This window comes from Osmia bicornis, unplaced genomic scaffold (genome assembly GCF_907164935.1).
Source record: "Osmia bicornis bicornis unplaced genomic scaffold, iOsmBic2.1, whole genome shotgun sequence".
In the NCBI taxonomy this organism is placed as follows: Eukaryota; Metazoa; Arthropoda; class Insecta; order Hymenoptera; family Megachilidae; genus Osmia; species Osmia bicornis.
In genome coordinates, this window is record NW_025791077.1 from 1 (window position 1) to 13,156 (window position 13,156).

Here is a 13,156-nt window from a genome sequence, read left to right on the forward strand (position 1 = left end):
CCTATAATTTTTCTCTTACGACTTATTAACCCTTTCGCTACGGCAGTCCGTTCCGCGGGAGTAACTACACTGAACGGGGCACCGCGCCGCGCAGTGTGCACATCGCGCATCGGTAGTCTTCGATGTTCGCACGTACGTCTTTCAATGGCACTTTGGAATTGTCTTGTATGTATACTTTTTTACGAGTTATGTAACATCTGTTTCGTCATATTATATAGAAAATCATAAAAATGAGTATATTGTGGTTATTCAGAAATTTACATATTAACAAATTTTATTATTATTATAAATAAAATACAATTAAGGTAATTAGATATCAAATTATACAATAATTCTTAGTAATATAACTCTGTATGGTAGATTGTAAAGCAAGGTGCCACGCAGAGACCAACATTACAATCTTTACATTCATATCGAGTATCGCGTCTTTTGTCGTTTGCGGTACAAACGACGCACCTTCTATTTCGGTTTTTTCTTGGTGGTTTATACAGTGAGGGAAAATGCCGTTCTATTAGCCGTAATGGATCGTTTTTGCCTGTTTGATGATGATAAGTAGTGTTCATATGATATTTTTGCAATATTTGTCGGATCAATTTCAAGTGAAATTTGGCTATAGATATCGGTTGTTGCGTGTTGTGTTTATATAGACAGTATGCATTCCACACGCATATGTCCAGCAAATGGAAAAAATATTTACGATACCATTTCATAGATTTACGTGTCGAATTTATAGTGCTAATCACCATGTCTACTTTGTCGACAGAACCCATACAATTATTGTAATCTAAGACGCATACTGGTTTTTGAATTTTCTTTCCTCCACGCCTAACAACCGTTGCAAACTCTGAAGTATGCATGGTGGATAACATATAAACTTCTTTCTTATCCATCCATTTTACAGCTAATAAATTTTTAGTTGAACGGGAAGATGCCTCTCCTTTTCTCAGTATATCAGTAATCTTTGGCATTCCTCGTCGCCTTTTTGATACCGTCCCGCACGCATTTGTATAATTATCATACAATAAATTAAACAAGGGTGGGCTTGAATACCAGTTATCTAGAAAAACTGTGTGTCCTTTTCCTAGATAGTGCGCCATTAGTGTTTCTACTATCGCTCCCGATTTGCCGATTTCCTTATTTTGGCTGTTGCTCATAGTCGATGACCCGGCATAAATAATAAGGTCTTGTACAAAACCAGTTCGGCAATCACAAAGAATGAATGACTTGATGCCAAATCTACTTCTCTTTGAAGGAATATATTGTTTGAAGGAAAGTCTCCCTTTATAGAGAAGTAAACTTTCATCGATGCACAAGTCTCGGTAAGGATAAAATGATTGGCTGAAATTATTTCGGAGCATATCGACCACGTTCCTTATTTTATATAATTTATCATTGGTAGGTCTGATATCTTGGCTGAAATGTAGCATCGATAGCAATTTAAAATAGCGGTCTCTAGGCATAATCTCTCCAAAAATATCACTACGTAGGAGTTTGTCTACACTCCAGTATTCCCCTAGGGATAGCTTCTTATTGCGTGTCATTAGAAATGACACTGCAAAAAAGCGGTATATTTCGGATAGTGTCGTTCCTTCACCATCTTTCATATTATTGTTATTTTTTTTTAACCAATAGTCATTTGTTTCATTTACAATGTATTGCACGAACTCGTTTGAAGCAAAGAGCTCAAAGTAATCAATTATTTTCGCTAATCTGCTAATGTTTGCTATAATTCCTGTATTTTCAGCTGTAAATGGATGTATCTTAGGGATGAATGTGTTTGTGGTCCACGAATCGCAATAGTCGTTATTGTCTCTCTCATTGTTTTCTACTTCTGAGTCTGAGGTATTACATATATATCTTCTTTTTTTGTTCAGAGTGAAATTATCTACGTTTTCACTCTCGGAACCATTTTCGGAGTCGGTTAATCCATTCAAAAATAGAATGCTTTTTGAACTCCTTCCTGGCATTCTAACAAGGATGCAAATAAAAATTAAAAAGCAAACTTTACGCAAACCTACAATTAAATTTTCAAATAACCGTTACTAACCTCGAAATTGATCTTAACTGTAAAAGCAGACAATAATCTTTTCAATCTATATCTTGTCCGACTTAATATCGGTTCAAGAGATACTTATATTATAATCCTTGTTTTCGATTGTAGCTTTGTGCCTTACTAATACTTTACCATCCAATAGAAAAAAATTGAAGATTCTTATTTCGTATATAAAATATGCAGGATTTAGTTCAGTACGAACTATTAGATTCAAAAGATATTCTACCGGTATAGTAGATTCTGTTTTACTAACGGTCAGCGTAGGTGGCCTCGCGGACGCCGATTATAGTCGGCGCCCGTACACACAGCACGTCGCGCGGACACCGACTATAGCCGGCATCCGTACACACAGCACGTCGCGCGGCCGCCGACTATAGTCGGCGTCCGTAGCGAAAGGGTTAATTACCAAGTTTGCCATACCACAATCAAATCGTTATTGGCAGCACCGTTTGTTCGGGTATTTTTAATTTTGCGCCGCCTCCGAAAACTTTGAAATATATTTAGTATCCTATTTAATGATTAAGTAGATTGTATTAATAGCTGTGGAATACAGATATAAATGAAATGGAAATTATTTTATACTTTTTAGTGCATTTTGAAGTCGGATTTTTTTTTTGTTAAAAATTATTTTATTTCACACTTTTTAGTGGAACGAGCAGTATTCGAAGTTTACTTGCAGGGACAAGTTTGAAAAATCGCGATCGGTATATTCCTTGGAGGGTAACCCTAAAGAATAGGCTTTTTATTATAATAACAATAGTTATTAACAATAGAAGTACATAAATTTTGGGAAATCGGATCATCGCGGAATGATCTACGAAATGTGAAAACTTTCATCGCAATCGGTGCATTCCTTGAACCAGAACGTATTTTGCAATAATGAAAACCGTTCGAAATAAAAAAATGCGAAATGTTTTTATAACGGGACCAATCGGAAGACATATCCTACAAGACGCAAAAGATTTCATTCCGATTGGTCCATCCATCTCGGAGTAATCGGTGAACATACACCGCACGTACATGAAATAGTACGTTTTTTGTAATAAAAACCGTTCGGAATGAAAAAATATAGAATGTTTTTTTAACGGGACCAATGGGGAGACATACTTTAGAAGATGCAGAAGGTTTCGTTCCAATGGTCTCTTCTTGGCTCTTTATATCCCTGAAGCCTTTACTGTTTCTGTGCCGTTCTACGCTTTTCCACGTTCCTCGCAGTGTTAGTGTTAACGCCGTGCTGTGTTTCGTGCTCTAGTGGCCCATCGTTACAAGTGTCTATTCGCCGCGTTTTATCCTATTATATCTATTTGACTCTAGTGACTCTAATTTAAGCGGTGCTTAATGTATATGTGTTTTTCCCCGCATTATCTGTGCCTGTGGCCGGTTACGTGTGGACGTGCGCGATTTGCTCGGAACCCTGACTCTTAAACCGCGGCAAAATCCGGCGAGAGTGCAGGTTCAGGGATGCTGCGGCAGTGAGCATTGCTTGTCAACGGTGGCCGGTGGCGCTTTACGAACAGCCACGAGAAGCTGAAATCCTCGACAAGGGACACCGAATATGAAGCATCAGTTGGTGCCTGAGAAAATTCGTGGCAGGGATCTCGAGCTGGACCCCCGAGACATTCGTGGATCTGGATTGATCAGAGAAGGTGACAGTGACGCCTTTGTGACCCAGCAAGCATCATCGACGTATCAGCCGTGGGAACACATGTTTGCAAAGTTTGCGAGGCCTGCAGCTCGGCAGCTTTACAACGCAACGGTACTCTGTGGCTAACATCTGGTTTAAAACGTGGAAACTAGGCAAACGATGGCAACAGTGGCAACTCGCATCTACCTGACCAGCGACAAGCCGCAAATTTTTTCCAAATTACAAAGCCACTATCCTGTGCGTTTTATTACGGTGCCGCTCGCTGCAACTCAGAGCGACACGGTCAGACGGTGACGGCTCGCGTGCCCCTGAATGGAATACTAAAAAGGAACTGCGCGCGAAGCCCCTTCAGGTAGACAACGACGCTCGCGACCCTTCGGATATCGGCCGATGGCTGACTCATTGACCCAGCTCTGGCCGCTACCTGCGAGCGGGTGACAACAATCCGTGCTTAGCACGTCTGCACGCGCCTCCCATCCACCCAACGAGACGCTAAAATCTCACAATTCCCACGCCGGTTCTAAAATCCAAACTCTGAAAATCAAACTAATACATGCTTTATCGCCCGAACACCTACCTCTCCCTTTGTCAAAATTTGAAAACAATCTGTATCAACTTTATTTCGCGGAAATCGTATTTAGTTACCTCTAGATTTAATCTCCATCTGATCTTCATAACAATTTTAAAAGCTAGTTTTGGTGCATATCAATTCTCAATTATAATTTCAACGTGGTTTTTTAACTACAAATCAGCAATTCTAGCCTCCTGATAATTCTCAAATTTTGATAAATTTTGAACTTTATTACACTTTTTCAATTACATTTTATTAATTAATTAAAATTTAATTTTTCGCGCGCGCAATTTTCTATCAGCGATCTCGAATCCTGGACGTAATATGCTCGCCCTTCGGCTCTCCTCCGGTTGCTGAATTCGCGGCTTCTTCTTTGATCCCCTGCACTCGCTCCTCGCAGCATCCCAAGCTCGAACGGTCCCTCTCGCCGTACCCGCTGGCAGTGCCACAGTGGTCCGGAAAGCCAGTTTTTGTGGCCAAATTCAAAAGTTTGTCCTAGCTTTCTGAAAGTTAATAATTTCGGGTTTTGAGGTTGCTAATAACGAATTTGATGCTGAAAATTAAATATTCGAAACGACAGGACTAATGTGCCAATATGTACTGATATTTCGTGGTCATGAAATTTTATAAATATGTAAAAGAATATTGTAATATTTAGGTACCTATATTTCGTCCGTATCCAATTCAAAGTTATCTAGATCCCTAAATACAGGCAATGTTTCAGCCATATCGTCATATCTTCATTATTTTCATTGAAATCTTCCTCGTTATCTGTTGATTCTTCTATAGTTGCGGATGTCGTTGGCGTTACTTCTGGTTCCGTAGATGGCGGACGTAATAATGACAAAACTTCTGCAGGACAGATTCAGTTTTTTCAATTTTCGTTTTTGTATTCGATTTCTTAAACTGATACTCGATATCAGAGGATCTGAAGTTTCCGTTGCCCTGTTAAATATATCCTGAAGATTATGGTTGCGGCTATCCTTTCTGCATGGAATTGTCGGTCATATTTGTAAATTTTGTTTCTGGCTTCCGGACCTTCTTCTCCTAAACATCCAGGGGGTAGAACACTATGTTCTACTATTTGTCTTCCATGTATAAGCACTTTATGCACAGTTGGAGGCATAGGGTACCAAGAATAATTTTCTTTAAATATTTTAGCGGTTTCAAAACAAAACTGCTCAAATTTATTTAAATTTATTGGGAATTGGCATGATATGGTAATTAAAATGATTCTAAAATTGTTGATTAATGCAGCATTTATTTTTGTGATATCTGCCAATATTTCAGCTTGCTGAAATGCTCGACGAGCGGTGTTTCCGTCATTAGAGTTGCCGAATCCTCCTTGTTTAGGCTTATCAATATGCAATCCCAATTGTTCCCAACATAATTTTTGTACCTCTCTTTTAGCGCGAAGGAAGTTTTCTTTATCTGGCTGCCTTATTTGCCACTTTTGTACTTCTATTCGGTAGGAAATATGAATTACGCATTCGAAAAATCGAATCCATGCGTGAAGAGGGCTTATACCATATCGTAAATTGTCTGTCTTTTTTGGAGCAAACTGTGGAGCGTTAAAATTATCAATTTCTAAAATTTGTTTTGGAGCCGCTCCACAAATAGGACAACGTTGCGAGGACGCTGTTTGTGTTAAAACATTCAAAACTTTTCCATCGATCAACGTTAACATTAATTTAAATTTAATTTTCAAAATTTTGTTTTTGTATGGTATACTTAAGTCTGATAAATTATTAATTTTGATTATCAATATTTTTCCTTCTCCTTTATGATTGGTTCTGATGTTTCCTTTATATATTGTAATTTCAATGGCCTACAAAATCTAACGGACCGCGGTGTATTATTGTTCCATAAAATAGTATTTCTTGTTTGCAATCTGAGAGAGATTGCTGACGTAATAACAAGCGAGCTATCTGTGTCTGGTGAATTTACATTTGTTCCGAATTGTTGTTTGTATGTCGATTGACCGCTACTGCCATCAAATCCGTAGCTACAAATCATTTCAGATTGTATAATATCATCGTTGCTTTTTGAAATCATACTATCTATAACTTCCGTTTGTAATAGTAAAATCCTTTTTGCTGTATGTTCAAGCAAGTTTTGCAAGGAAACTTCGGCGGTAGTTTCTGTAATGTTAATTCCTGATGGTCTACAATTCTTTTTTCCTTCCAAAATAATCTCGTATCTGGGGTAAATGTCGCAATTTCGTTCTTTATTTTCCAATCTGATATTAAGGTATTGTCGCTTGCTGAAATTATTATCGTACAAAAAGGCTAACGCATCATCTACAGAAAGCGGTACTATATCTTTGTTTTTTGTTGTTAAAAAGAAGCGTCCGCATTTTTTTGACACGTTCGGGGCTTTTTGACGTTTCATTCAAAATAACTGCCAAATCTTTATTGGCCTCTTTTTGTGCCATGACTTTTGTTGCATGTAATATTAAATTTAAATCTTCTTGCATTGTTTCTGCAAGTTCTGACGCTTCTCTCCTCTGTGCTCGTGTTGATTTTTCTTGATATGACAAACGTGGTAGTCCTACAGGTGACTAAACTTCAGGATGATTATCGCTGACGTATTTTTCGACGATGAAGTCTTCTTCTAACCATTTATTATATTTCGAACGAAATTTCTGTTGAATTCGCCTGGAATTTTTCCATTTTGTAGATAAATTACTACCAAATTTGCGAATTTTTTCTTCGACAGACTTCCTTATTCCTCAGAAATATTAGTTTCTTGCATCACATTACAAATGAAACTAGACACTGCAATTGTTTTCCTATTTATGTCACTCTCATTGAACCACACACTGAAGAGTTCTTCATTTTTAAAATGATACTCGTCTAAAAAAAATGAAATTATTAGCTTTTCTTGGACGCAATTATCTGATACGGCGAGAAAAAATGAAACATACTTAAAAATCTGTGCGACATTATATATAGAGCGTCCTAAAATATTACTATACGCGATAACTATCACTATATAAACTATAATATAATAATATACTATGAATAATATAAAACTGAACTATATAAACTAATATAAATAAATAATAATGTATAACTTGTGACGTTTAGGTCTTTCGCTACTTATGCGAAGGAGAGGATACCGCGAGTGGTACGAGCGTACGATTTCCCCTACGCGTCTCAAGGAGTGGTTCGCGTTCGCTGCGCGTTCGCGAAGGCAGAAGGAACGGTGAAGTCAGTAACGAGACGTAAGTTTGCGGTGTAAAAAAAAGAAAATATCGATTTATTCAGAAAGACGGTGATTGAAGTATGGCAAAATAGCCGATCACAGAATGGTAGTAGCACCGCAAATATTATGGCAGTTTACGCGTTCAACAATCAACGGAACGCAATTCTCATCTAATAGATGTTCAATAGACGCGCAGATTATGTAAATATAATATACAACGAACTTGACTAGATTGATCGTCAATAAGCACGCAGATCGGATTCACACGAATCGAAAGTGTAATAATAAAAAAAAAATGGTAACGCAAAAGAAAAGATTTCAACCAGTCGAGCGACTTTAACGCGACCCAAAAACTCAGTCTTCTTTTAATACGGAAAAATGACTGGTTGAATAACGCATTTAAATCTCACGGAATAATTATAATAGAATATAAAGTAATATAAGAAAATATAACGTAAAGAAAAATCTCAACCAGTCGAGCAACTTTAACGCGACTCAAAAAACTCAGTCTTCATTTATACGGAAAAATGACTGGTTGAATAACGCATTTTAAGAAATATGAGAAAATATATGAAAAGAATAACGCAAAGTATCCGAACGCAAAATCGTGACCCTGCTCGGAATGCGAAAAGTAATATATACACAACGGTTACAAAATTTCGTTGGTCGTCTACGATTCAAACGTCTTTCGCCGAGGACGAGTTATTGTTCGCTCGATTGTTTCGGAAACATATACCGAAATCACGACGCACGAAGGTCGCGTGATCGTGGAGCGCGTAGGCAAGAGAGGAACGTTTGAATTTATTAACCGTGCAGCGAAATATTAACTTTTACGCGTCTCTTAAATCGCAGAATGGCGAGCCAGTGGATTCCGAGGATACTTCCGGTTCAGCGAGGTTTTCACCTGCGAACCTCAGATCGACAGGGGCACTGACTTCACGATTTCAGTCACAATCAAAGGATGAGAAAGTCGCGCACTAAGTCCCGACCCTCGACTCCTTTGCAGACTGAAATACGTGTATTTAAGAGAATCCGATAACCGTGGATTTGCCGGAATCCGTCAACGTTCTTCCTGGAGTACGAAGCGTGCTCAAGGAAGAAATTAAGACTGCCAAGAGCGAGATCACGGCCCTCCAAATTGCAATGTAAAATTGCCAGAACACAAGCAAAACGGGGATGGCTCGACTAGGTTCCCTAGGAGTCAACGTCGTCTTGGATATGCCTGTGTAGGGCGATCTTTCGAGGGTGCTGAGTCCCAAGATAGAAGGCCACTACTTAATGAAAGGGAGGTGTCCAAGCTCGGGCTCTAGTCACGACTTGCTGGATCGCAATCTTTAGACGGTTGTCTCTTGGAAGAGAGCCGTAGGTGAAAGCGTTCCGTTCTGCTTGTCGTTGGGACCAGAGTGTCGATCGATGGATCGACACTGAGCTCCTTCGATCCGGCGTTCGAAGGAGGGGATCCGCGCACGCGCTCCACTTAGAAAAATAAGTAGGGATAGCACATACCATCGCTATAGTTCCGATCTCCCAAGAAAAATCTATACTACTTGTTTTATACTATGTAACTGTACGAATGTACGGTTACAAGCTTAATAAAAAATATAATAATATAAAATATGGAACACTAAAGAAAATTTTGGAATGCTAGATATTTCGCTCTGCTCGCTTAGTAAAAGACTGACCAAATAAAACAATAAATGCAGTAACAACCCACTCGTCCCTTTATTGTTTATGAGACAATTGAAGTAGTCCAGACGTCTGGAGGTCCCGAATGCAACATCAGAATATGTACCTCGGGCGTCTTTGTTACAATTAACACAAAATTAAAAGTAGCAAAAAGGTAGCAGCTGAATTATACATATTCTCTTTAACGATTGTTTAAACTTTCATCTAAAATAAGTCAGAAGTCTAGCACTTCTAAGCATTTTTTAAAATCCTTCTCAAAGTTTAAGTTAATATAAAGTTTGCATTATTTCTATACGGATTTAAAAAATAATTAAACTGAATTAAGTACTTGAAATACACCTGCTAACATGTATATTACTATTATCAAAACCTACTTTTTGATATTTTATAGTTGTTACATAGAACGTTTCATTTTACTTTAAATTTTGAGATTTTGTCTTTACAACATTGTACCACATTACAGCATTATTTAGAATAAATAATATCTTGGATTTTGGGAGTTTTTAAAGGTTGTCATTTTATAGCATCAAACATTTTTTCTAATATAATGAACTTGAAAAATTGACTTTTGGCCACAAAAAGTGGCTTTCCGGACCACTGTGCAGTGGATCGAGACCGGCCGGCCTGATTCTTCTTTCTCGCCGGCCGACTCTTAGCGAACCACGACCCTACCCGCTCTTCTTCACAGATTCTCCGACTGCATACGTACTATACGTAGCATCCCGCTTACGGCACCCTTACATACGTGTAGTATAGAATTGAATGAGTTTTCCCTCGGCCTCGCAACGCTGGCGGTCTCTACGCTCTCGCGATCACGTGGATTTGTTGCGCTTCGCGGTGCCTCACGATTGTGCGGGTTTTAAGTGCTAGGTTTCCTGCATCGGTGTACGTGTTGCGACTCCCTTTGGCCTCTCGTAATTTGTGCGACCCTTCAGGCGAATGGCAAGTGTATTTGTGCTGTGAGTTTGGTGCGATAATAACATCGATCGCAAGTAAGCCCGACGCCTCTATACCGTGGCTATGAGGAGATTGCTCTTCTGCCAGCTTGGTCCCGGACTCTGGTACGATTCTGTGGCGGCTCCGGGGCCGTCCTGCTCCGTGAGCCTGGATCGCTTATCGCCTGATCCTGGGGGCATTATCACGGCCCGGCCCTGTGAGACGACGGCTGCGATGTTGGATTCGGATTCCGCTAGACGAGACGAGCTGTCTTTATTGTTGCAGTGGTATGTCATTTTGCGTAGAGAACCTACGATGGGGTAAGTCCGTATTGGGAAATACAATTTTAATCACAGCCTCGATTCGGGTTTCAATTCAGCCTTAGATGATGACAAACGATTGAATTACTGATTAACGAACTACCTGGTTAACTTACCGACCGTATCTCGAGAATTCTGGCTTTCTGGCTTGCTGCAGCAACAATGGCCCCTGTGGGTGCATCAAGCATTGGGCGGGTTGTCGGAGGTTGCATACGACTATGACTGCTTTAATATTAAGGGGGAGGAGGGGGAGAGTAATTGGGGGTAGTTTTCCTGCATGTGTGAGGGCAGGCTCGAGCGCACTTGTATTTATACTGCTTTTTGCGATCTCGTGATTTGCCTGCCTGATCATCTGGCGCCTGAGTTCTCGTCGGTCATTGCATGGGTCCTGAACGCTTGTCGTCCCTCCCCTTTTCGGCCGTGCGGACTTGACGCGGAGGGACTTATTTCGGGATTTTTCATACTCATGCGGACTTTGCGCGCGGAATTTTGCAACGTTCTCAGCTTTCTCACAAACGTCGTCCCTATATGTGCATTTGCACCTTTATTTCGGTGTTCAGTCTCTAATTCTGCTGCTACTATCCCCTTTCCTCACCGCTCCCGAACTTCGACTGCGGTTCCTAAACTAACACCCCATTTTTCCTAATCAATTCGTCACTTCATTTATTCATTAATTCTTTCTTTCTCTCGCATGCTGGTCACTTCTGTGCATCACGCTCCTTTGTTTTCACCACGTCTCTGCTCGAGCGTGGGTGCCGGTCGGGTTCCCCGTGCGCGGTTGCGCTTGTTTTGGCGCGTGTGCGCCCTCCGCAGGGTTGCCCTCCTCTCCTCCCGTGCTTTGATTGTGTCGACGCGGGCATGCGGGAGTGACGAGCGGCGCGGTCACCGCTGCAATGGTATTGTGCTTCCCCGCCGTGTTTGCTCGCCTGACGCCGAGGACATTCATTTAATTTGGGACTGCCGAAAGCTCCTAAGCCTTTTAGCACACTTGCTCATTGACGCACATTTTATTCACGTTTTACTAACTCACTTTCTCTCGTCTTCTTCTGGGTCTGGGCTCGCTCACTCACACTGTTGTTGTTGCTCCCCCTTTCTTTCCTCCTACCCCCTCTTGCCTGCTGGCCCTGGCCATGTCTGCGCGCTATCTCCTTACCTCACCACACCTCTCACCTTCCCCACCCCTCCGCCTCTGCGTTGCACCATGTATGCTTCTCTCCCCCGGTTCGCTTTATGCTATCATCTTCCTGCACTGGCGACACTCATGGCGTTCAATTTATCGTTCTATTCTCTTCCTTCGCTACCACAAGCACCTACATTCACCCTTTCAGCCTTACCTCTTTTATCTTTTATCTTTTGTATTTTTCTTTCTTTGCACGCGCCTGTACCGGCAGCGAGCCCACCCTTTCCGTCTCCCCTCTCCCTCGCTCCACTCTCTCCCCGCCGCTGCCGCTCTCTTGCATGCATCTTTCCTTCTCTTTCCCTCTCCTCACATCTGCATGCGCGCCTTCGACACCCCATTCCTCCTTCCCTCATCCATTCCTCTACAACCCCCCTGTTTTTTCCCTCTTGCATTCACCCTCCACCATCTTCTCCTTCCTTTTCGCCCTCCCACTCCGCTTCTGCTTACCGCCCCTGGGCCGTCGGTCGGCCCTGATCGGCTCTCTGCTCACAATCTTCGACACTTCACGCCTTGCAGTCGATCGGTGAGCTCGGCCGGCCGCTTGCTCCTTCTGTTCACACCTCGCTGACCTTGTGTGTTTCTCTGGCCTCGTGGGCTCTCTCCTCTATACATCATAACCTACGCTGTTACGCGTTTCGCGCTTTAAACCGTCGTGGCAGTAAGCCAGGTCACATCGAAACCAGGAATAATCGCGTAAATCTCAGCTGTGCGCAACGGTGTACAGCTTTCCCGCGAGTGCTAGAAACAGTGGGTCGTGGACAATTGAAACTGTGACAAATTGTGATTAGTGGAACTTGCCATCAGTGACAACTTCAATTCAACGAATCAAGTGAATCAATCCGCAAAGAACGATGGCGCAACTCAAACTCACCTCCCTCACGCCAGACGGGCGTGTTCAGCCAACTTTCAGCAAGCAGGACAGGCAGTAGGCAGCCAATGACAGGCAGGCCGCGGCGGCAGATAAACCGGAAAATGTCCAAGAAGGATCTGACGCCTCTTACCCACAAGCATTGTTTGGGGAGACTCTCTGGAGAATTTGCGACTCGGACTCTGACCCTGAATATGCATACGGACAGCTTGCGCTAACAACAACAACAACAACAACAACAATTCAGACGACGACGTTATCATTCTCAGCCCGGAAACCTTGCCGGAACTTCGAAGCGAGCTTTGACACCCAGTCCAGTAAGGCTAGCGGGGCTCGCTCAATAGTACGCATCAACAAAGATCGTCAAACGCAAGTATCAACACACAACGCGTAGGATCCATGGCCGTGGGGCGAAGACAACAGAACATCGATGCGTTCTCCAACCAGGCGGTCTACTTTCACTCACAGTCGCGCAGGTGCACGCATCCATCGATCAGCCCCCGAACTCAGCAGTGAATAATCGAGTTTCCTCACCCCATCAGACGCCATTCACGAAGGACCTGTCAACGTACGAATCAGCGGGTCTACACGCAAACGACCAGACAACGGCTGTTCTCCTGCCCCTTCTCGTAACTCTCGCAGCTCCTCAGTGACAGGAAGCGACTCGACCTTTCAGAAGCGGCAGAACAA

General features: G+C 41.9%; 1 protein-coding gene across 1 annotated transcript; it reads right to left on the minus strand.

The window, feature by feature from the left end:
• Positions 1-311: 311 nt before the first annotated feature.
• LOC123988681 (piggyBac transposable element-derived protein 4-like) lies at positions 312-2,132 on the minus strand. The gene is made up of 2 exons (XM_046289433.1): positions 2,048-2,132; positions 312-1,968 (listed from the first exon to the last, which is right to left on the minus strand). The coding sequence occupies exon 2, from the start codon at positions 1,965-1,967 to the stop codon at positions 336-338; it is 1,632 nt and encodes a 543-aa protein (XP_046145389.1). The 5' UTR covers position 1,968; positions 2,048-2,132; the 3' UTR covers positions 312-335.
• Positions 2,133-13,156: the final 11,024 nt, after the last annotated feature.

Excerpts from the sequence above, each read along its gene's own strand:
- LOC123988681 (XM_046289433.1), bottom strand. The coding sequence starts at position 1,967 with ATGCCAGGAAGGAGTTCAAAAAGCATTCTATTTTTGAATGGATTAACC.